The sequence below is a fragment of the Lonchura striata genome, chromosome 5 (assembly GCF_046129695.1).
Source record: "Lonchura striata isolate bLonStr1 chromosome 5, bLonStr1.mat, whole genome shotgun sequence".
Lineage (NCBI taxonomy): Eukaryota > Metazoa > Chordata > Aves > Passeriformes > Estrildidae > Lonchura > Lonchura striata.
Genome location: NC_134607.1, coordinates 15955981 through 15981014, shown reverse-complemented (window position 1 = coordinate 15981014; position 25034 = coordinate 15955981). Strand labels below are relative to the sequence as shown.

The 25034-nt window shown below is 45.7% G+C and overlaps 1 protein-coding gene across 3 annotated transcripts in view; it reads right to left on the bottom strand.

Moving 5' to 3' along the window:
- Nucleotides 1-18736, bottom strand: part of CREB3L2 (cAMP responsive element binding protein 3 like 2) — a 72670-nt gene extending 53934 nt beyond the window's left edge. The window contains exon 1 of one of the 3 annotated variants that reach the window (XM_021552030.3): nt 18502-18736. In XM_021552030.3, the coding sequence (XP_021407705.1) occupies nt 18502-18609 (108 nt within the window). In that variant the 5' untranslated portion in view covers nt 18610-18736. Of the gene's footprint in view, nt 1-17512; nt 17680-18501 lie in introns of those variants that run through there. The other 2 variants (XM_021552029.3, XM_021552028.3) reach the window with 2 other exon arrangements.
- Between the last annotated feature and the right edge of the window lie 6298 nt (nt 18737-25034).

The following is a 25034-nucleotide window of genomic DNA, read 5'->3' as shown; positions in this document are numbered from 1 at the left end:
AAGGCCACCACCAGGAAAATCTGAGTATTGCTGTGTCTCTAGAACTCTGAGATAAAAATGTTTAATAGCCATAACCTGCAGAGATATGTGTCCTTCTGCCAGAAAGTTTTTTGTTTATTCCTCATACTCAACAGAAGGCACCATCCTTCCCAGAGGTCACTGTTCTCTCAGCTTCATTCCACATCCACTGCTCCAACCCAGTTCCACCAAGATGGATTCACGGGTTATTCAAACTAACAGAGACCACTTTGGCAGTGCAATACGAGGGAGCTACTCCAGGTTCAGTTATGCCAGCAGCTCTGAAGTGGACAGCCAGAACACCTAACCAGTGGTTCATTTCTTGCTCTCCTTCCCATGGATGATTTCTGCTTTATTTTCTACCTGTTTGGTCAATCAGGACTGACCTAATTTAAGAGATCAGCAAGATTCCACGATTTTGGAGCAGCGGCAGCCCAAGCATTCAGCCCTGTACAACTCAAGCTCAAGCAAAACTGGGATTTCTTTTTCCTCTCCACCTCTCAGAACTGCATTGTTTACAGCAGCAGATCACCTGACAGCCTATTTCTTCTTGGAAACATAAGAGAATGTAGAAGTATGTAAGTAATTCAGCGTTTTCATGCAGAATCTTACAGTGACATGATAAAAAAATCATATATTCTTCCTGCATCATCTGGTGTGTGTAAGTCTTTATAAAATGAGACATTATGATGTAGGTTGTTTAGGCTGCTTCATGTAAATCACACTGCCTTGCAAAGAGCACTGCTCCCTTTACAGGTATTACGAATGACAGAATTTGGTGATTTAATTGCAGCAATTAGACCATTCTGGCTGAGGTCAGGTACACAGAACTTCACTGAAGTGAAAAATTCCATTAAAAAAACCAAGACCCATATTCTTGCAGCAGATCTTTGCCAACAATACGGGCAACTCTTAATTTCCTATAATTATTCCATAATACACAATGAGGTATGTTAGCATCCTTTTCCAGATAACGTAGTGCAAGAAGTGACCTCCTGAAACTAGGGCAGCATTTGACATTGAAAATGCAACAAAAACTTGAGTTTTTGTTGTGAGGGATCTGCAAATCTATCTATCCCCATATGTATAAGTCTGGAAAAGAGATACTCTGTCTTCAGCCTCAGGAAGAACCAAAACTGGTAGAGACAACAGACATCATTAAGAATTCTTCTTAAACTCAAGGAATGAGCAATTTGAGCTCTATCAAAGGCTTCACAAAATTTCTTTGTATGAAGATTCACTTTTAAGTCCAATTTCACTAAATTGTCATGCCACGATCATAGGACAGGAAAAAAAAGCAAATTGATCTGGATACCTTGTCCAAGTTTGCATTGCATAGCTGTACTATCTCCCGGGTGAACAGTCTTTCCGAGAGAAGAATGTGTGGTTTGTGTAGTTGCCTATCTTTATGATCTCGTGGATTAGCCTGAAATGCCTGGGGCTACAGTGCATCCTGACCAGGACATACTGTCTTCAAATGTTGCAACAACAAAATTAAAGTGCCGAGTAGATTTTAGAGGATACTCTCCCCAGCCCTGAGTCACGGAACAGCTGGAGGTGTCAGAGTTATTACCATAACTCAGAGGATCCTGCAAGCTATACCGACAGGGCTGCCACTGCAAGCTCCAGGAGGGCACAAACAACACTGCTTCCTCCAAAACCTGTACACACTTTTGTTACAGCACACACACAGGACTATTCAACCCTTCCTGCTGAAGGAACATCTGCTTCTGGCATGTAATGTTCCCAAATCCCACCAGAAAAGATTACCTTAGTTAGCCACGTACTTCAGGATGGCAACAGATCAGCCTCAAACTGAGCAATCCACTCATGTCTGGGCCATCTGCCATCCACCAGACACAAAGTACCTGACTTTGTTTCTTACTACGGAGACAATCCAGACATGCTTTAGCAATTAGAAAATAAACTTCAGCTGAAGTTCTTTTGGCCTGACCACTGCAGTGGTTTGTTTTTTCTTCCTGGTCTTCCATATATAGTTGTGACGGCAGCAGTAAAACGTTCTCTCAGCCCTCCCACAGCTGAGCCTGTACCAACCCACACCACAGATGTACTCAGAGGTACAAACCTCTCCCTCCCTATTTACACAACCTCACAAGCCTGGGATGCAGCTTGCTGCAGCACTGTTCATGCTCCAGCCCTACCACAAGATCCCAAATTTGTGTCTCCTGTACAAAGTCTAAGGACCAGGACGAGCCGTGTACATCTCAGATTCCAGAGCAGTGCACTTCCTGTTGCCCAAGATCATTGTGGGATCAGAGCTGGCAGGCAACTATCAAAAACTCAAAACAGGAATTATTTCATTCTTATAGAGTTATCAAGGCACATTTTAAGCATTGCATATACAAGGGTAGATTTAAAAATGTTTCACACTTCCACGTTTTCTTCTTCACATATGCTTCCATCTAGCAAAATCCCACCACATTAATGAGAAAGATCTTTACCTTCCTTGTGGTTATGCATAATCTTAACTAAGCAAAACATGCACCTTCCACCCAAATTTAAGTTACTTAAGCTACATTAGTTAAACATTATTTTGTTAATGTGCCAGTGCCACATTCTGATATATTCTGGTTTGGATGGTGCACTCCCACTCTTTTCCCAAAATACAGAAGGTGTCTCCAAAATACTGCACACCTCCAAGAAAAACAACACACTAGTGGACAGATGACAGTTTCTTGCTAAGCCTGAGCACACTCCTTCCCCTATTGAAGAGGGAATCGAATTTGGATTTTCTGAAATTTGCATCACTTCCTGGTAAAGGCACATTTTGTTTTCTTTTTTTTCCCCTGTCTTTAAACCTCCTTAAAACCCCTCGAAACCCAGCCAAAATCCAAACCAAAGTGGCTGAGCCAGCTTGCACTACACTTTATCAGTCAGCCTTTGACCAAAGTAAGCAACCCAGACTTCCCAGAGGTGCCTCTGACCAGCAGGCCCAGATTCCCACTGTGGCATCAATACACACAAATGCATCATGTCTGCCAGGAAAAGATAAAAAAGCACAGTCTGCAGATAAAAATTCTGCTGCTAAGTCACAGGTCCATCATGCATATACTAGAAATATGGAATAAGAGGAACCTAGGCTCTTCTAGTGATAACTCTTGTTTTAAGTGAGATTACCATTTCTGTTTTCTTAAATCTCTTCCCAGTCCAACTAGTCTTTATTGAAGTTTTAAGCTAAGAGAGCTTCTTGCTAATTCTTCCTCCCTAGTTCTGTCAAACTGACTGTTGTTCAGTCTATGCCCTGTCCCTTAGTCTGAAACCCCTGAAGAGCTCTCCGAAGCTTAATCTGGAAAGGGAAAACGTTCTCCTATTAAAACATATTCAGCAGGAGCTGGCAGGTCTGAGTTAGATACACAAAATCCTAACAGTGAGAGCTCCACAAATCCACCAGCACCTGCCAGCAAGGTAAGGAGCAGAAGTGACACCCACCTTATCTGTATGGTTTCCAGGGCAGGAGTTGGTTGAAAGAGCACACATTTCTCAGATCTTCTACATCTCTCTGCCCCCCCCCCCATGGATTCTCACAACAGATCCTCTGGCTATACCCTTTTCCAGTAAAATAATGGAAACCCTTTTACTCCCATCATGGCTACACTTTTGCCCTTTTGTATGAGCCTGTCCACCAGTGTGAGAAACTGCACTAGGCTATAGTGGAGAAGACCTAAATGAGGCAGAGATGTTCCTCACATAAAACTATTTTAAAAATTGACATTTTATAACCTTTTTTTTCCCCTCTCTGTCAGAGAGGGATGGAAAAACCCTCTCCTTCCTCCCAGCCTTATTTTCCTGTTTGATTTTCAAAGGAACACCACCAGACACAAAGACTATTTACTAATAAGGGGACTCTGAGAAGTTAACAGTGATCTTGAGCATTTGAATATACTGTCTGCAGTTACGCTGACCATAAGGTCCTAAGGTTTCCCGCTCACTCCCTAAGTGGGGAACATCCCTGTTTGGTTTGGCTCAGCTTCCCAAAGTGCTGCGTCACTAACTGGAAACAGGCGGCTTTGCAGGGAGATTCCAAGAAGAAGCCCACAGGAGCAATGCAACCACAAGCACCACTCCTCAAACCAAATCAGGGGAAAATACAGATGCTGAAGGAACCTGGTTTTTTCTTGGTCCCTGGCTAAGCTAACAAAAGAGGGTTTAAGTGTCTCTGTGTTGCATATAACCACAGTGAGGAACCTGAATGTGCTGGTTACATTAATTGTGCCCTTGTACTTCAGAGAAATCTTTGTTTAGAGACAAAAAAAACAACCTCCTCCCTGCTGCTATGAGACAGCACCAGGCCATGTGTAACCTCAGGGCTGCTTCTACACCAGGCCCTTCTCCCCTCCAAAATCCAGAGGGAAGATCAGCTCCTGTGTGATTACAGCTCCAGTTTGAGATGTGTCAAATATCTCTGCTTAATGCAGGAGCTCTGAAGCAAAGCATCACCCAGACACATTTCAGATTGTCACAGCGCTGCCTCAAAGCTCACACACAGTGCAGCATCTGCCAGTGACTGAGCTGGTCAAAGAGCTGTTTCCCAGCACCAGCACAGCCGTCTCTCTTTGGCACACAGTGCAGACCTCTGATGTCACAGCCTGGGCTGCACACAACACATCGCATTTCCTTACCCCACCTGCCTCCACACTTCTTCACACCCCTGCTCGGTCCAGGTTTTCTCAGGCATTTGTTCACTCACTTCATATCATCTCCACAGAATTCTGACTCCCATTTTTCCCTGTTGCTTGACTAAACTGATAGACTGCAGCCTGCCTGCCTCAAACACCAGACTTCTTGTTGGAGATCTAAGCAGAAGTAGGAATTGAGATTTTTGGGACATCCACTGAAATAGATTTTGAGACAACGCTCTTAAAGGGCTCAACAGAGATTTTTGGGACACCTGACTTAAGAGGGCTCAATTAAGAGAGGACATGTAAGTCAAGAGAGACCCCTCCAAGGCCTCCTGGCAGTACTCTGAATAGCCAGTCATGTCTTGTCCTGTCCCTCCACTACCACAGGTTATCTTGCACACCAGAATTATGAAGGCAGACTTAGACTTGCCCCACAAACTAAGTGGTGCTGAATGACCAGCATTGCTCATTTATTCCATCCCCAGAGAGGCTCTGGAAGTGACCCCCAGCAGCACGTAGCTTCAGCCTCTCCTGGTGGAGCCTGACCAGCCTGACAGGATCATCAGGCTGAGGAGCTTCATTCCTTGCCAGACATTCTCCAGGAGGCACTCCATGCTGGGCAGGTCAGGAAGAGGCCACTCCACGCATGCAGCAGCATTCCCCCACACACACCATCACATCACAGGCACTGGGACTTCATGCCAGAAGGAGAAGCAACACTGCTTTAGAGAAGATGGGCACCCTCCTGGTCATTGCTGTGTTTCCAATACAGCTTTTGGACACTTTAAAACCACATCTGCTATCCACGCTATACTAGAATAAAATATTTTTGCTTCTAGCATATTCTAGAGAAAAACCAAAACAGCATTACCACTACAAAAGGTTATGCCATGCCATAGAAACAGTTTAAGGCAGTATCTTCTGTCTGCCAGCTACCTAAATACAGAGATACCAAGAAAGAAAAATGACTTGCCCTTCCCAGATGTCCGATGCCCTCTCCTCCTCCTGTTTCAATTTGCATGTCTAAATTAAAGACTATTTCCCTATAAACTATGAGGAGACTTACCCTGGATCACATCACAGGCTTGTTAAAGTGCTCAGAAGTTCTGGACAGGCATTAATGAGGTAAGGCGTGCCACAGCCAGGGGATTTTAAGCTTCCTTCAGCTGATGGTAGAAAAGTACAGGCGTGTAGTTGATGCACAGAGGCAGAGGGACAAGAACAATCTTGCACTGTTAAACGCTGGGGTAAAAGTTGGTACCATATCAACCACCACCTTCCATTACTTATACCTTTAAAATAAAAGCTACAAACTTTGCTTTTTTATCTGCTTATTTACCCCATCTTCTCACACATTCCCTTCTTCCTCACACCTCACCCTGCCTTGCTTTCTGCTTTTCCTCTGCCCTTCCCTTGTCAGGATCGAAGACCCTTGGCACACTGACACCAATCACGTGTGTTTTACCCATTCTATCTCAGACAGAGGCTTGGAGAATACAAGGCCACCTTTGGCATTCAGCTTCAACAGGGAATACATAAAGGTGACCCTGTATTTTGGGACTAATGTCTTTTTTTCTTTTTTCATCTTCTCCTTCTCCATCCGCCTTGTACATTTTCCTTCTTTATATGTGCCAAGAGGTGTCATGATAAACACAAGCATTCAAAACAGCTTGAAGCAATTAAAGCACTTATTTAAACTTCACTGAAATCAACAGTTCATGAAAATTACCAAATGCTGTGATGTATGTTATGCCTTGAAGTATCCAGAATCAACAGGCCCAGCAATAAAGTTTTATAGCATTTCAAGTTAGAAAGGACTATGAAACCTTCCTAATCTTCCCTGTCCTAATCCACTGTTTCCATGAGGTACCCTTACATAGGATCTAATAATTTGTTGAAATATAGCTGCCAGAAGAGAACATGGGTATGCCTCAAAGACTGAGGAATGAGCATTTTTCTTAATTCAAGTATATTTTAGCATCTTTTTTGTTATGCTTTCTAAGTCTTGATTTCCAGTATATATTTGCCTGTCCCATAGGTAGACACATTTTTTTTGTTCCTAGTCACATAACTTTGCTTCCAGATCATGGATGAAAACCTTGAGAAGCCTCTTGTCTGGCACCTTTTTGCAGAACCCAATAAATCTATCCTCTGACACCAATTCTCCGTTAGCAACTACTTTGAGTCAGTCTTTTCATTCCATACACTTTGTGGTACAATCCTTCAGCCAATACAATTAAATAAATAGCCAATTGCTTGCAAAATTTCTCCATTTACTATCATTTTTTTTCATCTGAAAGAATGAAACCAGGTTTGTTTGACTATATCTGCCTTACATTAAATTCTACCTACTAGGGTAAAATCCTATCTGTATTATTGCACTCTGTGTGAATACTAAAAGTATTTTTACATATCTTTGGTACTAGGATCTCCAGTGCATAGTTTTAATTTCCTCCCCTTTACTCTATTAATTGAATATTTTCAGCTATTTCCTCATAATGTCATGACCCAACAAAAAGCCAAACGTCCCCCCTGGGACCTTCCAGCTTATCTCTATTTCCAGTTATCTAGATTTATTGGTTCCAAGACATTTTGCAACCTGATTACTGACAGTGGCTAATTTTCACATGACACCATTTAGAGAAGTCTCCTTTCTACCCTTACACTTAACAATATTGTGTTTTCCCCTTGGATAGTCTTTGCTGATCATCATCATCTTCTCTTTACTTCACACCAATTTGTTTTTACCCTTCTCTAACCTGTAAGCATTAGATCAGACAAAAAGAGGAAAGGTACTACCAGAGGACATTAGCAGTTTAAAAAAGGCACAGCATAATGATATCTCAAGATTCATAATCCCCTTTATGATAATTTTAATCTAAGCACAAAGCTCTGAAGGGATCTTGCTGCGAGTACAGAAATATTCATTATCTGAGTGTTACGAGAACCACAGCTGAAATCAAAGTTTTCAGACACTCTATTCTGGTACTATTACTGAAAATGACATTACATACATCACATGAAACTGAGAAAGATGCCTCAAGAATAGCAATGTTAGCTTAATATCAACTGTTCTGATCCCACCACTTCCTCAAAGTCCTCCAAACACCTGTCCACCTTCAAAGCAATACATATTTAATGTTTGTAATAATTTCTCACAAACCTGCTACTTCAACCACTTACTTTTGCTTCTGTTCTTGGAATTCTCCCAAATTAGCCTCTTTCAGATACCCAGGTGTCAAGAACTGACAAGTCCTCAGCCAAACTGTGACATACTGACACCTGCAAAAGCCAGGTTTTTAACAATTTCCCCAAACCATACTTTTCAATGCTTTCATGATCACAATAGCAGCAGTACTGTTAATTGGCCATCCCCAGCCACAACCCAGTCTCCTTTGCACCCAGACTTTACAGCTTTCTGTACTCAATAACTGCTTCAGAAGTCTCTTCAGCAATGCAAGTTTCTGCAGACTCTGGCTTCTTGCTTACAATTCCAAACTCCCTTCACCCCCTCCAATGCCTGTGAATTTGAAACAATTTCCTCGTAGCTCCAGTGGCTCCATCCCAGCCACCACACCATATAATGTCCCTCTTGAGCACTAAAGTCACATCTTAAAATCTAGCAGGCAAAATTTTTTCCCATCCTCAACTAATCTTGCTTGCAAGCTGTCCCAAGCAAGGTTCTTTTTCATTAATGCTAAAAAAATATGTTCTGGACATGAAATGCCTTTAAACGTTTTAGAAAAGTAATGAAGATTTTAACTGCACATTTTTGAAAGTCAGTGACACTTTTTGTGTTCACTTTGATCTTGTAGTGTTTGTAGCTGAGAAATATCTGGCAACATAAATTAAGTTCATCTTTTCCCTGTGTTATTTCTAACATATTTCTAACAACCCAACAAACAGCAATGGCAATAGGGAAACATTCCAAGTCACAGAGCAGGCTCTCCAAAGCACTTTTCTGATGGAAATTTAGCTGAAATTTTGCTTTGAATCAGTACAGCCAAATGAGAAGTCACAAGTCACCCTGGGCAAGTACTTTTCCTCTTTTAGTCTTCTGGCAAGCGACAGCATCCACTGAAAGCCACGAGGAGCAAAAGAACTGCAAAAGCACTAAGGCTCTAGGAGACAAATTTTGCATCCAGAAATCTCATGCCTTAAAAACAGTGCCAAAGCTCATTCCTGCCATGCCTGTTCCTGCAGGCAGTCATGCCTGAGCGGGGCAGAAAGTGGCTGCAGATCCCAAGGGAGCAGCACCCATGCACATCTGGAGCTCTCCTGCAGCTGTCAGCTCCTGCCCTCTCGCAGAGAGCCTCAGGCTCAGCTCCTGCAGGAGGGCTGTGAGGAAAGGGCTCAGCCAGGCACGCAGACACTGAATCATGTGGATGGCACTCTCCAGCTGGAGAGGCAAGGAGGAAATGCTTTGCAGTGAAAGGAAGGGCAGATGACTCACAGCCAGCCTAATGGACACCCCCAAAGAGCCCTCAGTCCCTGCAGCATTTCACCAAGGAGCACGCAAGGCATTAGAGTCATATGTAGGCAGTGACAGTTTGCCAGTTTTTCTTTTTCTAAAAAGAACCTTTCTGCTTTATGCACTTTTTCTAAAAAATACATCTTATCAGCCTGCCTGAAAGCCCACACCACATGCCCAGCAGTGCAGGGGGGAGGCACAGGAGGAGGGGAAGGGAGCTGCAGCACCAAGGAGCTCCAACAAGACATAACATCAGTGCTGATGACGAGGCCAGCTACACCCATGATGAGAAAGACAGATGTTCTGCAGAAAGTCAGCCACTGCCTCATATTAGCAGTTATGAAAGTGGAGAGCTCAGACATCATATTTTCCTTCAGTCTTCATCCTTTGCTAGCCAGGACAGATTCCAGAAAGCCAGGTGTCTGGCTGCAAGAAACACCACAGCCTTAGTTCTAAGTTCTTAGTCTTGGCTCCTCCTGAAGGCATCACCATGTCCGTAATATCCCAGCCTTTCTAAGGCAACCGTGTCATCACGGCTTTGTGGTGAGAAAATCCAGGAGAGAAGATCAGCTCTCTGCTGCTCCTGAATTCTGGACACAAATCTCTCCTGTGGGCACCAGAGGCTCCATAAACAAGAACACACATGTCTTCAGATAACCCCCACAAAATCAAAACATTGCAGGCGGATTACTGAAACCAACAAAAGAACCTATTTTTTTCCTAAGACTAGGAGAAAAAGCACCCTCGGAATAAGCATTCTTTTGTGCACAGAATTTGCTCCAAGGATGAGGGAACAGAGATCTGCTTGGTATTAAAGGACTCCAGATTGGGGCTTTTTTGGTTGGGTGTTTTTCAGGTTTTAGGTCTACAAAACCTCCTCCATGCTACTCAAATGAGCTAATCCATGAGGTGGCCTCTTCCCACACACACAGTTTCAGGGTAATCCACAAAAAGGAAATAACACAGGTATGAGGTAGCATAGACAAACAGCCTTGAATTTAACCAGTCTGCTGCCCAGCAGTGCCCTGTCTCAATGTGAGCAGGTCAGTGCCTTGAGTCCAGACTTCTATAAAAGGAACTGCAGCACAGGTCCAGCTGGAACGGGGCTCAGGTCATCTCCAGCCCAGCCTTCTGCCCAAACAGGGCCAACACTAAGCTAAGACCAGCTTACTGAGGGCTTTAGCCAGTCAGGTCTTAAAAACTTCCAAGGAAGGAGGTGGTGCAGTCTCCCTGGGCAGCTCTCTCTCCAGTGCTCATTTATCCTCACTGTGAAGCCCTTTTTCCTTACCAGTCTGAATCTCTCTCACTTCTGCTGATGTTCATTTCCTCTCACCCTCCTGCCATGCTGTGGTGTAAAGAGCCTGACTCCTTTTCCACTCGTTCCTACAGACTTTCACATCACAGCATCCAAACTTTGGAGAAGAGAAATTAAACCACTACTTCTAAGCACAGCAACTGAAAGATGCTTCTCTTGCTTCATAAGTCACCATGTGCTTCAAGACTTTTGCCACAGCCGAGGACTCTGCTCACATGCAAAATCAGGGGCAGCATTCAACATCCGTGGTGCATAACAAGGGCAAATTGTCTTTCTTTCCTCCTGTCTACTGGAGATGAGCCCATCTCTCCCCAAAAAGCACACTCCTTACCTCTGCAGGCAACTTCAGCTGCAGCAAGAGCTTGGAGATGAGCACTGCAGGGTCACCAAACAGCCTGGGCTCATCCCAGCAGAGCTGCAGGAGTGCAGTGAGCCCAGCTCCAGGTGAGCCACTAAAGCCCATCAGGAATATTGCTCTTTGCCCCTACATTAGGAGCCTCCTCTGACTTCTGCCCTGCATCACTGCTCAGGATACATCCAATTTGGCAAGGAAGGAGGCCTGAAGCTCCCTAAGACATCCAAAGCTCTCTAAGAGGTTATTAGAGCAGCCTGGTCTCTATTTCTCCCTCATATGACTGACAGATTGCATGAAGGGACAAAGCCAGCCCCAGTACAGCTGCAGAGGAATGCTTTTCTTTGGCAGAGAGGAGAGAGATGAAGTGGGTGTCACATTTTTCCATTAAATTTTTGCCTGTCACCTCAGCAGAGCCAGATCACATACAGAAGATTGAAAGCCAGTTTGCAGCAGATGGCAAAAAAAATAGAAGGTAGTAGTTTCCAAGACACAGAGAGGTCACTGGCAGTATTCAGCTCCACATTTGGATGGATGGCACCTATGGGGACAGCTCTAGCAATTAAGGTCTATCCCATTTAACCCCACTTTATTTTCTCACATAGCCTTCTCTGCTTCCTTACTCACCCTCAGGAGAGGGAATGCTCATTATTTGGTAAAGTCTGTGTATCCTTCCAGCACACATTTAGCACTCCACTCAATCCAGTGACTTTCTTTTCTGCAGTTGTGATTTGTGTCTGACAGCTCGCAGACAGAAAGAATGAGGAAAAAGTCCCTGCTCTGAAAAGCTCAGCATCTCAGACTGAATGTGCACCTCAGCAAAGCCTTGTTAAACCCCACCATTTTTCACCTGTCTTCTCTCCTGCCTATTACTCACTTCAGAGAGCTGAAAGGGCAACATATTTGCCAGCAACATTGTGGCCCTAAGCCAAGCTTATTCTTTGCATGCCATTCCATTTGCTTTTATGAAAGAAAAATCATTTAGCATCCAAGGCAGCTTCCACTTTTCACCAGCACTTGACATCATGGAGGGGTGGTGGGGCCATGGACCAATCCGACACCAGTGCCTCCTTGAAAATCAGGTCTGTCTGTTTTTCTGCTACATACCCACATCTTTCTCAAAGAAGCCTTTTTCCTACTGACCCTTGAACAAATACCTCTTCCAGGCAAACCCCGTTCTTTCCAGTGACATCCAAATCACAGTCTGCTGGTATCAAATAAATACACACATGCACATCAGGTGTGCATCTAAGCACAACTCATAAATCTACTCTGACTATTCCCACTGCACATTCACTTAGCTCAAAATGCAGTTCCACTATCCCTTCCCTAGCCAAATATTCCTACCTGCCCTTTCACACCAGCATCAGTACCTGGGCTGCTACAGGGCAAGCTGTGTCAGGGACCTGATAAACCTGAAAGCTAATTTCTGGCAAAAAAAAAAGTAATTTTGAAACTGGATGAGTTTCCAGGCAGCTGCCACAACAGCCTGTGGTTACATCCAGGTGCAGAACTGCACTGTCGGGTCCTGTCACCCACAAAAAAAAAAAACTCAGCCAGAAGGCATCTCTGTGATTCAGAGAGACATGAATAGAGAGCAACAGCACAAAAGAATGTGCCCTCCTGAAAACACAGACTAAGAGCTCTACTGTGAGAGCACCCCTCAGGGACCCACCAGGAATCTATTTCTTTTGGAAAAAGGCAAGATGCTATAAGGAATCAGAGGAGTTAAAGGGGGGGACCTTGTAACCTCAGGGTTGGCAGCCAAGACAGCCCGTGACAAATGCCACCAAGCCAGGTCAGACAGTCTGTGTCTGACAGCAATTTCACCTATCAGTAATTGCTAAGGTCTCACCCACAAAATGATCCTTCACCAAAAGCAAGAGAAACAGCCTAAGACAGAGGATACAGATGATGGATGTTGAAACCAAGTATTATGAAGTGACTGGAAAACAGCTTTTGGGAATGCAGGGAGGAAGGTGTACAGACAGCAGTAAGGACAGCAAGGCCTGATAACCAACATTAGGATGCAAAAAAGCAGCACCTATCTGCAAGTGCAAAGCCAGCAGTAAAACTTGCCAGGTCAGAGACAGGGGGCTATGTTCAAAGTGTCTTCAAAGCAACAACAAAATATCTCAGGGGGACCAAGAGAGAATGAGCCCACAGTGAGACAGAACTCCCAGCTCTTTGGAGGAAGGAGTAGCCAGCAATGCACAGCACACACTGGCCTTCTCTACAGACACAGGTAATACTAAAAAAGCAAAACTGCTTTACTAAAAACTAGTCCCTGTCCCAGGACAGGGGAAACTCACTTAGCCCTAGCTAAGAAGGAACTCTTCACATTGCTAACAAAGACCTGCAAAGAGCACAAGTTCCCACCAGCCCTGTAGATAAGCTGAACAACTCCAGACACAGGAAAGCCCTGTCTGGTAACACCATAAGTGAAATTCCTTCACCCCTGCTATCGTGCACAACCTGCCTCATGTGTAAGGACTGGCTTTCCAAAGGAAACATTTACAGAGCACAGTGCACATCAGTCACGTCCATTAGGAAAAAGAATAAATACTGTGTTTGTACATTATGCTGGCTTATTCCTATCTACCATGCTTCAAACTTGGTCCCAGGACAGACTAACATTTTTTCCAGCTCCTGTCTTCACTGCAGATCAAGCACTTCACTATACAGTTACAGTCAGCAACTCAATACCCCCCTTTTTTTTAATTTTAACTGTCAGAAAACAGCAGGGTAAAGTTTCACAGTCTCCTGCTTGTGTTTATCTCTCCTTTTAGAGGAACTGTAGATCAGTTAGACCCATTACAAGTACATGACATGTCTCTTGGCAAACTGGAATAGTTTTCTTATTTAAATTTGGGAAGAAAATGAGGAGGATAAATGATTTTCAGTGCAAGGCACCATGTACAACTTAATTGTACAACTTAATTTTGCTGTTAAGCAGTTGTGATGTTGACTTTTTTATTGATATGGAAAGTCATTGACAAAATTTAACACTACTGCTTTGTATGAGCTCTGTATACAACTATTTAAAAATCTCACTTTCTCATTTCCCCTCCTCACTGCAATTTTGGAAAAATTTTTGCAAGTACTGCCTGTACAAATATTTTATGTGAAGTCAGCTGCAGGTGTATAGAGAAGAAAGAATGAGGGATTTCAGCTTTATGGGCAACAGACCAAACCCCATGTGCAAATAAATGAAGTAGTTCTCCCTCTACCAAAATGAAACAAAAAATGGATCCAACTATAGTGACACCAGAGAGCTACATGCAGCCACCACAATAAGATACAGCCAGCTCCACATCCACACCCGCTGCAGTAAGCGCAGCTTTCAATTAAATACACACAGACTGTAAAAATCAAGCCCTGTCATCCATTAAAATAAGGACTGCCATACTCCAAAAGCTCAAGGTACTCCCTGGCAGTTCATCCAGAAGCAGCTTTCCTGCAGAAGTCATTAGAAGCACAAAGTAGCAGCAACCATCGTTTTTTGTGGCAGAGGAAATGAGTCACCAGGCGAGCACAGCTGATGTTCAGAGGTTTGTGATGGGAAGGAAAGGCCAGCTCAGAGTTTCCCCAAGCTCATCTTAGATGACAATCACAACCCTGACCATTAACCCTCACCTTTGGTTTTGCTTTCACAGGGAGACAGAAACCTGGTAGCAGCAGCCTAGGAAGCCTCCTCCTTTCATTCCGGCCTGCACTACACCCCTGATCCAGGGCCGAGCTGCCCATAGCATCACCAGTGACATGGACACAGGATCTCAGGGCTCAGACACCACTTAGGCAACAGCAGCAGCAATGTGACATTTCACTAATTTCAATGTTTTCATGAGTTCTAAGTTCAATAGGCAGGCTCTTTAACAAATAACCCATTTGGACTACTTGGCAGTTGAAATTACCCTCCAGTTAATCACTCATCCAGACAGCCAGGACATGACAAGTAGGAATTTAGTCCTCAATATCTGAGCCAGCTGCTGTCCCCCTATACCTGTAGGGCAGCTGCAGTTCTACATGGGCCAAGCCAAGATCACATCCATGTTTGCATTCTGCTGCATTTTGCTACCATCTGGAAGCAGCAGCTCATGTGTTAAAACGGCCATGAAAATGGGGGAGGGAAGAGAACTGCCTCATCAGTATTACATAAGGAGGTTTTAAATGTCAAAGAACCACCTGCCTTTCAGCCCCCACCAGCAATGGGACAGGTAGCTGGCATTTCACGGTGTGTTTGTCAGACTTACCCATCTACATCAGATGTGGCACTTGTCACAGAAGACAGGGTCCCAGCTAGGCCATGTCCAACCACAGATCAATTCCACTGAATCCCTAGGGCCTCCAGCAGAGCTCTCCTGCTTCAGGCCCACCTGTGCACTATGGAAACTAACATCAGCAGCCAGAAGCTGGAGGTTTTGCCACCTGGCCACACTCCTGGTCCCCTTGGCCAGGTGTTGTGTTTCCTTTTTGTTGAATCACCAGAAAAAAAGCACAAAATAACAATAATAACACTAATAATAATAAACACGCTGCCTTGCACAGTGCCAGCACATGGCACTACCAACACAATCACAACAAACTAAAGCACAGCTGAAGATTATATAATGCAGACATGTGACACATACCATGAACACGCCTCTGGGAAACATTTCAGCCTTTGCTTCCATGGGAAACCACTCAGAAAAATAACTGCTATAAAGCTATCTGGCATGCAGGTGAGCACTGTGAGGACTTTAATGAGACTTTAAGCTCCAGGTTTGTTGCCTGCCAATGGCAGAGCTGAGCTCCTCGAGGTCCCACTTTCTTCAGGTACAGCTGATATCACTGACAGCACCAGTGGGGTGAGGGACAGGCTTCTCACACAGCTCCAGGCACCGGTGAAATCATCAGCTGTTAAAGAGAAATGTAAATCCCCAGGAGGTTGGATTTCAGCCCTGGTAATTAAGGCAGGCTGGAACAGTTTAAAATAGAGGTCAAGTTTTTAAGTGTATGCATACTTTCACACATGCCTGCTAGTGTCGAATCAACAAGAGCCAGGAACAGCCTTTTTGGTCATAGAAAGGTTAGATTTCAACTCAAAATACACAAAAGGCAGTTGGCACAGAATTCTCACCCTCACCCTCAGTCTGTACACACAGGTCTGAGTGGAATGACACTAACCCTTCTTCCTGCTTGTGACCTCTCCCCACAGTCATCACCATCTTCTCCCTCCTCCCCCTGCCAGTCCAGCTCACAGTCCCAGGCTGCTTCACTGTCACAGAGACTTTTCCCAAGCCTATGGTTTCCTTGGATGCAGACCTTCACATCCAGCTAAGGGGCACCTCAGGAGTGTGTGAAGACCAGAAGATGCTGTAGGACACATGTTCCTTGGCTGTGAGGGTGACAGCACAGGTCACGGGCACTTCTGCAGAGGGGCCACGGGAAGGGTCTCCTCATCATCCCCATCTTTCCAGAAAAACCCTGCAGTAAGTTTACAAACAACAAAGTAACTGAGTCAAATCAGTCCTCCCAGATGGAAAGCACAGCCCAGGAGAAGAACAGATGTTTCATCCTGACAGCTTTGTTTGTTTTGGGTTTTTCAAACGATTCTATGAAGTTCTGGCCAGAGGTAAATAGAGACCTTGTGTTTCATGGTATCAAGCACGGTATTTTCCTCCAAATGGCAGGGCACATTTGGAGAAAAAAGGTTCAACAGGTGCAAGTGTGAGGTTTTTTCACTCTAAAGAATGTCAATTTCATAAACATTATTTTCTTCTTTAAAGAGTGCAATACCTTACTACACCTACTTTATAGCATTTAGTTGGGCTTTTTTCCCTGAAAATTCTTTCAGAAGAATTCCACAAAAAGCCAAAAAGAGAAATTTATTTCATACTTTTTATTTGGCTTCAAGAGGGTCTCTGAAGAAATCTTAAACTCCTAAAAAGACCCAATCAGCAAGACAGCAAACATAAACAAATCAATGTCAGTGTTGCTCCCAAAAAAGGTAATCACAGCCCAAGATTTTGCAGATCCAGCAAAATGCCCCTTACAAAATGCTCATCTTCATAGCATTTGAAGCTGAAAATTCCAAATAAAACTTGAAAACTGAAAAGGGAAAAGTATCCCAATTCCATCTACCATCTTTATCAAGACACACTTAATTCTCAGGGTCCTTGAGATAGGGCAGAAAAGACACATATATCCATGTCACTGCACCACAATTTCTAGCTCAAGTGTAAGATCTCCTTCAAAGCACTAATTAAAGACATAAGAATACTGAGTAAGACAACAAAAGAGTGGCAACTCTATTCTCATCACAAGGATCCAAACAGAGCAAGAGGAGGTATGCCAGCACAACTGGCGTCTGAAGGGGAACACTTTCCAAAGAGCCTCTCATTTCATTCAAAACATTCTTGCCGATAAAGAAAAATAACCACAACAAAACAGCTGTTTGAAGGAAGAGCTTTACACTGTTAAGTGCTCCTGCTGGCTCTTTTAAAAGCCCGAGCCACCATAACCCGATTGCTTTTCCCGGATCTACCAGAAGATACACATTGCGCAAGAAAGCCCAAGACTTTGAAAGACAAAGAAGCCAAACACTGTTTAAAGATTGTCAGGCGAGCAGCAGGCTCGCTTCCTGATGGAACGAGGCTTGGAGCTTGTGACGGATACGATCCCGGATCAATAAGACTACCACACACAACAAATAAGGTTTTCCTTGTTTGCCTTACGAGACTAACGCCAAGATCAGCAGAGGCAGTGGCTGCGGGATCACCGCTGCTCACAGGAAGAGCCGGGTGCCTCACTCCGGGGCTGCGTTTGCACATCACCCTCTTGGGTGCAAGGAAGAAGAGCGGAGGCTGCGGCAGCCCCCGCCTAGCGCCATCCCTGGGGCACTGCCGCATCCCCGTGGGCACCACCGTGTTCCTCTGGGTCGCCATCCAAGCATGTGCTCGACACCCACACCGAGTGTTGCCGCCCCGTGCCTCGCACCAGCAGCGGACTGGAGGAGACTTCAGTGCTGCTATCCCGAGGTGCTCCGGCACGCTTCCACTCGGGATTCACACCTACAGGGCTTTACAGAGGTGCGTCGCTGTGCTTGCGAGAAGCCTCCCGAGTAACAGCGAACCAACCGAGCAGACGTTTCCTCGGAACTGTCCTAAGCATGCGTTTTGGCGCAAGCCAAAATATGGGGATTCCAGCCAAAAAACAAACAACAAAAACATCGAAACTTGTGTCACTTCCTTCCTGCGCTTGGGGAGCGGGACGGAGCCGGGACAGTCCGGTCTTGAAGAAGAAGACACGGCCGGCAACTCCTGAGCGGTCGCCCGGGAGAAGCGGCAACGCCGCGGGAGCTGCAGAAGCCCCGGCCGGGCGGGGGGAAGCGGCCACGGACGGAGCGGGGGCTGCGGGAGCCCGGTTACCGGGAGCCGCCGCCAGGCTCGGAAGGGAGGGAGCTGAGCCCCGCCGGCGCACAGGGGACCCCAAGGCCTGCCCGAGGACCACCTCGGCCCCGAGGGGCGGCAGTCACGGCGAGGGGCGCGGGGAGCACCTGTTGGCCAAACCCGCCCGGTGCCGGCCCGCCCGGGACGCCCACGGGGAACCCGAGGAATCCCGCCACGGCCCCCGAAACGCGGCCGCCCACGGCGGCGTCTGAGCCATCCCACCCCCGGCCTCCCGGCACCGCCAGCAGCCGCCGCCCGCCCCCGCCGCTCCTCACCGTGCGGCTCATCAGCGTGTCGGGGTCTGCGGGCTCGCACAGCTCGCTCAGCTTGCGGTCCCAGTGCAGCAGCGGCGGCTGCTCCCCGCCGCTCTCGCACACCTCCATGGCGGCCGCAGGCACCACCCGCGCCGGCCTGTCGTTCTGTCCGTCGGTCGGTCCGTCCGCCGCGCCGCTGCCGGACCCTGCCCCCGCCACTGCCCCGGGCCGCGGAGCCGCGCGCTCGCCCCCGCCCCGGCGCGCTCCCTCGGCCGCCGGCAGCGCGCGGGCGTGGCCGGGCGCGTCACCCCCGCCACCGCGCGCCGCGCCCCCGCCCCCGCCAATCGGGGCCGAGCGGCGCCGGCCGCCGGCCAATGGGCGCGCGGGGCCCCGAGAGGCCGCGGCCGCGAACGCGGGCGTGGCGCGCGCGGCCAATGGCGCGGCGCAGCGGCGGGGGCGCCGGCCAATGGGGCAGCGACAAGACTGCGGCCGGCGCGCGCCGCCCCGCCCCGGGCCGGGCCGCCCTCAGGGACGGACCCGCGGCCGGGACGGAGGGGCCGGGACAGCGGGCCCGGGATACCCGTTCGGTGAAAACGGGTCAGAACGAGCCTCCTGAAAACCAGAACGCCACAGCTCTGGGCAGCCGCACGGAGGACGCTGGTTCCTGCCTCAGGTCGGTCCCAGAGCGCTCAGCAACCGGCAGTAAAAATAATGCCAGGCAAAGGGAAATTCTGGTGGTTTAAGACTTGTGTTCCTGCCAAGCCGGGGCAACGCTGACAGTCCATTGTTCTTTAAAAGTGACAAGTTGCCAAATCCTTAGGAGCGAAAAAGCTGGGCATTGCTTAGTGCCTGTGTGCAGCTGAGGCACAGCTGGGTGCTGCAGGGTCAGCTCAGCACTAATGGTTGAACTCAACCAGAACCGCACTGCCTGGTGTTCTCTCTCCCCTCGACCACGCTGGAGACATCACCGCTTGTGGCAGCCACTTCCCCCCACTCACAGAGCCAGCACCTGCGCAGCACAAGTCACCCAGTCCTGGCTCAGGAGAACCGAGACTAGCCCTCTGAGGAAAACAAAGCCAGAAGGAGTGCCCAGCATTTAAAAGGCACAACAGCAACAAAAATAGGAAAAATTACAGCAATTTCACCAGGTTTGTTCCTTTAAAGCTTATTAAACTGCTGGAGTTGGATTAGGGGGAAAAAAGTGTAACAGAAGTTACTCTACCAAAGATCTCCTGCAAAAATCAGTCTCCTGCAAAAAGAAGCCAGCCTGATATTTATCTTCAGCAGCAAAGAAAATGGGTAAAACCAAATTACCAGTACCTGAATTGCTACCTTCCACTTTGGCAAGCCCACCCAGAGGTACAAACTTCTTGTTTGTACTGCCAGGAACTGTTATCAAAGCAATTCTGTTGTGCCAGTCCACAGCTGCAGATTGTGAAATTTGTAAAGGTCAGTTCCTGATCCATGAGCCTCCAGGAGTGTTTTCATTGGATGTGTTCTTCCTCTCAAAGCTTATGTGGCTTTGTGCTAATCCCTTTAACAAAAGGCTCTTCATCACCCTGCTGGCTGAGATTAGCACCGTCTAAAATCACTGCAGTGACTAGATAATTTCTTGGGGCAGGAGCACTAAATGGATGTTTTGCCCATATGAGAAATCTAAAGGAAGACCCGTGTTTGCCTTGTAAACCAATGAAAGGAAGGCCACCTTGGAATAAGGTAGTCCTGATTGGGTGAGTGCAGCTTCCTTTGCTGAGTATGATGAGAACAAGGGGCTCCTAAGGACTGGTGTTTGACCAAGAGTACTGGGCTGAATTTTCTCACCCTAACACATTTCTCAGGCAGAAATATTTATTTAAGGAAGTTGCACAGGCACACACTTCTGTCCTTTCCTCTTGGGTAAAGCACTCATACAAACTGAGACACCCTGGATAAACAGCACACTGCTTTCCCCAGTGGTTTCCACTCTTCCTGCACCATATAAAACTGTGTCCCTCTCCCCTCTGCACTTCCCCAGGAGCTCTCTATCATTGGTACTGAGGCACAGCTGCTGCTGTGAGACAGGGCTGCTGAGAATGCATAAGTATGCTGGAAGACTTCTTTGGCCACTGAAATATTTTGACACAAAACTAGCTATTTCTGGGCCTATAATATAAATATAAAACACAATATTGGTAACTGGGCATCCTGCCCAGTTACTGACTCATGATTAAAATTAGTGTTCAAGGCTACATGTAAATTTTGAGGTTCAAATCTCTGAAACAATTACCCAAGACTTTGTAAAGAAAAGTGACCAATTTGCTTTGCATGGTAGCAGCCAACAGCATAGAGACCACACTGATGTGTTTGTGCTGCAGCACCAGCTCTTCTTGGGAAAGGAAATCTGAAATAGCAAGGTTCTGCTAGATGTTGGCAGCACATACACGAACAAGGAAGACACAGAAGTGGAAGAAACTAATCCTTTCCAGAGAATATTAATTATTCACTGTGCTGATACAACACATGGGACAGCAGTCTCATGTGTCACATGTTGCTGTCCACAGCCTGACACTACACCAGAAATCAGCCACTGAGGAAAGTGCCTTAAAACCTACAAGAACATGATACAGACACAGTTATCCTAACTTTATCCCATACTCCCTGGAGGAATTGAATGGTAGACTTCAATAGTTACCAGCCTGCTGAAGAATCAAGGCTGTTTCTTCATGTTTCATTATGTTTCTTTTAGAACAGCTATAATAGTATTATTAAGTTCCAACTCATGTAATTCTGAGAGCATTTTTGATTTCTTTTGTGCAAGAACCTTTCCTCACCCCACTTCTGAAATGGGTTTGAACTGACCCTGCAGCACAGGGGGAGAGCGCAAAAATTGACCAAAAATCTACAAGAACATAAAAGGCTGGGGAGTTATTGTCTGTACATACCGGGAAGAGAAGAGCTCAGCTTTTGTTTACTGAGAATTCTGCTCCCTTTCTACAAGGAGCAGAAAGCCCATGCAGAAAACACACATAGAAAACCTACAGAGAAAACCAAACCAGCTAAGAAAGAGGAGGCTGCTAAAGGCAAAACTCCTAACAAACACCACTTACTTAAAATATCAAAGAACAAAGCAAGCAACAAGACAAACGCTAGCAAAGGAAAGGTGCTCTCTTTCTCCTTGCAGATCTGGGTTACAGAAGCCACAACTCCTGCAACCACATTGTTACTCAGTTCTCGATCAGGTCAGCTGCACAAAGGTTCGTTAAATATTTACAGGTGACATTTTTCTGACTTGTGACAAGCAGGATCAAGATAACCATCCATTTTCTACAGCCACTCTGTTCAAATCAGTTTGAGAAACCAACCAATGAGAAAAAAACAGCAGCAGAGCCTACAGGATGAAAACTGCCAGATTTCTGACCACATACCAGTAAAAATCTTACCCCTTGAAAGTAACAGAAAACAGCCATAGCTAGAGATATCTTCAACAAATTCAGTACCTCTTAAAGAGTGCAGGACACAAATTCCAGGTCTAAGAATATAAAGAATGAACCAGCAGTTACTTTCTAATCACAGTAGTTACTGGAGATTTTTGTGAAATGGCCAGGTATAGTAATGAGCTGAATTTTTAACATGGGTCTAAGCAATGAACAGAAAAAGTCTTACACACACCAATACATGTTCCCCACAAGAGGATGTCTCAAGAAGAAACTCTGTGAAAGTCACTTTTTTGTGTGTTGTGCAAAGACTTTACTTGCACTAACAAAGCAAATTTCTTGTGTAAATGAGATTTAAATCACACTACTGTGCTGAGAAGCTCACCACTGCCAAGATAAACAGACACCAAGTCTTAGTTTGTACATTCAGACATGCTCAACTACTTGGCAAAAAAGCTTCCACCACAGAAATTTCAGAGTTAAAAATAGAAGGTGAGCTTGGGAATAGTAAAGTTTTCTTCCCACAATCCTGGCATTTCATTCCTTTTCTGACACATCAAAAAAGTGGGATAGCCAGCCCTGAAGACAGCCTCTTAGTAAGCCCACATAATTGGTACACTGACAGAAATACAGGCTCCCTTTACCAGAATCTTCTTTGCTGTTATACCCAGGGGCTTCTCTAAGCTCCAATTCAGCCTTCCTGCCTTTGCAATTACTGCCCCTCTGCAAGGGCTTTCACCAGGCCCCCACCAGCACTGCTGGTCTTGCACTGAAGTGTGACCTGTGATTGGGAGCACAGACACGGTGCCCTCAGCCCCACAGAACACAGAGGACAATGAGAGGGCTATTTTGGTGAAATGGGACTCGATTTCTATGGCCGAAGCATCTTCTCCTACTTCTTCATGCCTCCTAATTTCTATGGACAGAGCAATTACTGCAGAGTAGTAATAATTAAAGCTGAAAGCATTCTTTGCTGTGTGACACAGGCACAATATCATGGTGTCTTCATCAAGCCAGCCACAAAAACAAGAAGAAAAACATGTTTCCTACACCTTACAGCAGGCTGACAGAAATAACAAAGTGCCATGGAGCTGCCTTGCAGGCCAGAATAGCCCTGCCTCAGAGCTGTTCAGAAACGCTCCAAATACTTGGTGAACATGCTGACATTTTAAAAAGAAGTAATCCATATTTATCTTTTGCAATTATCTCCATAAATACATAAAATAAATTCCTGCTTAAGGTCAAATGCTTCTAAATATCCTGGTTGATGCAAGCAGCCAGGATTTGCCTCATCAGGTTTACAGAAGATACTAACACAGACAAGAAAAAGCAGAATGCCATTTTCCAGCAGACACTGTGGGAAAACACTCACTGCCTAGTAATAAATAAGGAATCACTGTATTTCACTCAGGTGATACCACTCCCATTATATTTCCTCACAGAACAAATACCTATCCACAAAAAACCCTGAAACCAACCAGATGCTATAGGAATGTTGATTTCACACAGGATTTTCTCACAAGTGAAATAAATTAGTTACAGATTAACTTTGCCCCAGAGTAGCAGAGCAGACATAAGATGAACACACAGCAAGCCTTTGCCACTGGTTATTTTTGCTCTAACTAGGGCAATGCAGAATCATTTGGGAAGGGCTACCCTACGGCCAAGCTGTGCTGAACATTCAGCACACTGCTTCCAGTGTGTGCTCAAAGTCAGTGCATGTTGTCTTTGTAGCAGGTCAACCTTTAAAAGTATACTAGCTACTTTAAATAGAACTGGAAGGGCAAGAAAACCCAAAGTTCTTGAGTAAATATTTTTCTTTGCTGGCACCTAATCCTAATACCTTGTGCTAGCTCTCTGTCTCCAGCCTGAGCCGGGGGCAGAGATTAGCAGGAGCCATTCAGCAGCTGCAGAGTTCTGCCAGTTCTGGCCACTCCATTGTGGTGGTGAAGGGAAGCCCTGCTGTCACTTCTGCTCTGAGTCTGGAGGAGAAAGGCAGCTCCCAGACTCCAAAACAGACACTGCCATGAGCTCCATCACCACAGCAGAGTGCAAATGAGTTGACCATTGAATGAACAGAAGCTCAGCACATTTGCTCAAGGCCTCCTAGAAGAAAGCTCAAGACAAATCCCAGCTTTTGGCAAACAGGAAAAATTTGTGTGGACCAAGCACAAACTACTTGGATCACTACTGTGCAAGTGCACCATCACAATTTTCACAGCAGTACAACAGGCTCAGATTAAACAAGCAGTTAAAGGAATTAAAGTTAGGACTTACTATTTAAAAACACATTCTTCCGTGGATAACAACCCACTGAAGCAGCTAAGCCTTTGCAATACATCTGACACCTCAATATGCCAGTGACAGGAGCTCAGATACTTGTTAGAGCTTTAACATCAACAAGAAATAGATGCTAAATTGAAAGAATTGAAGTTTTTGTTAGTACAGACAATGTGCACAGGGCATAAAAAAACGCCCCAAAGTTTAGTAGGGGAAAGAGCTGCAGACTATTAATGTGTTCTGCACTGGGATCAGAGAGAGATGAAATACAAAATCCCACCAGCTCTGAAGGCAGGAAATTGTCACTTCTAATATTTTTCTTTCCCTGTTCACATCATTATGTATTACAGTGGGAATTTCACTCTCACATTTTCATGTAGAATTAAACACCTTTTAGTTGAGCAACTTCTTACCACTAATACAATCATTCTCACTGACAACAAAACGCAATGAAACAAGGGCCACTCCCACACTAAGAATCCCGGATCTGGAATGTTTTTCAAGTTTTCCACAGGACTCCCTGAAGGCAAAGACAAAGCAGTCGCTCCTCCAGCTCCTCCTGATGGCAAACCATGGACACAGCAAGCACCCAAACGAGGAACGGGATGGGAATGCTGATGTCATCCTACACCAAACACCACAACAAACAATACTTAAACAGAGTTTGGAGAAAGACAATACCTAGGATCAGCAGAGGGGCAGATGCAAACGCACAGGAAGCCTTCTCTGGGTCTGTGACAAATCTCCAGCTGAGCACTAGTCAAAGCCAATGGTTCTGCTTTAAACTCACTGTCTAACTAGCTTAGAGAAGGAAAAACAGGGAACGACACCTATAGAACAGAGAAGGGATGTCAAAAGTGA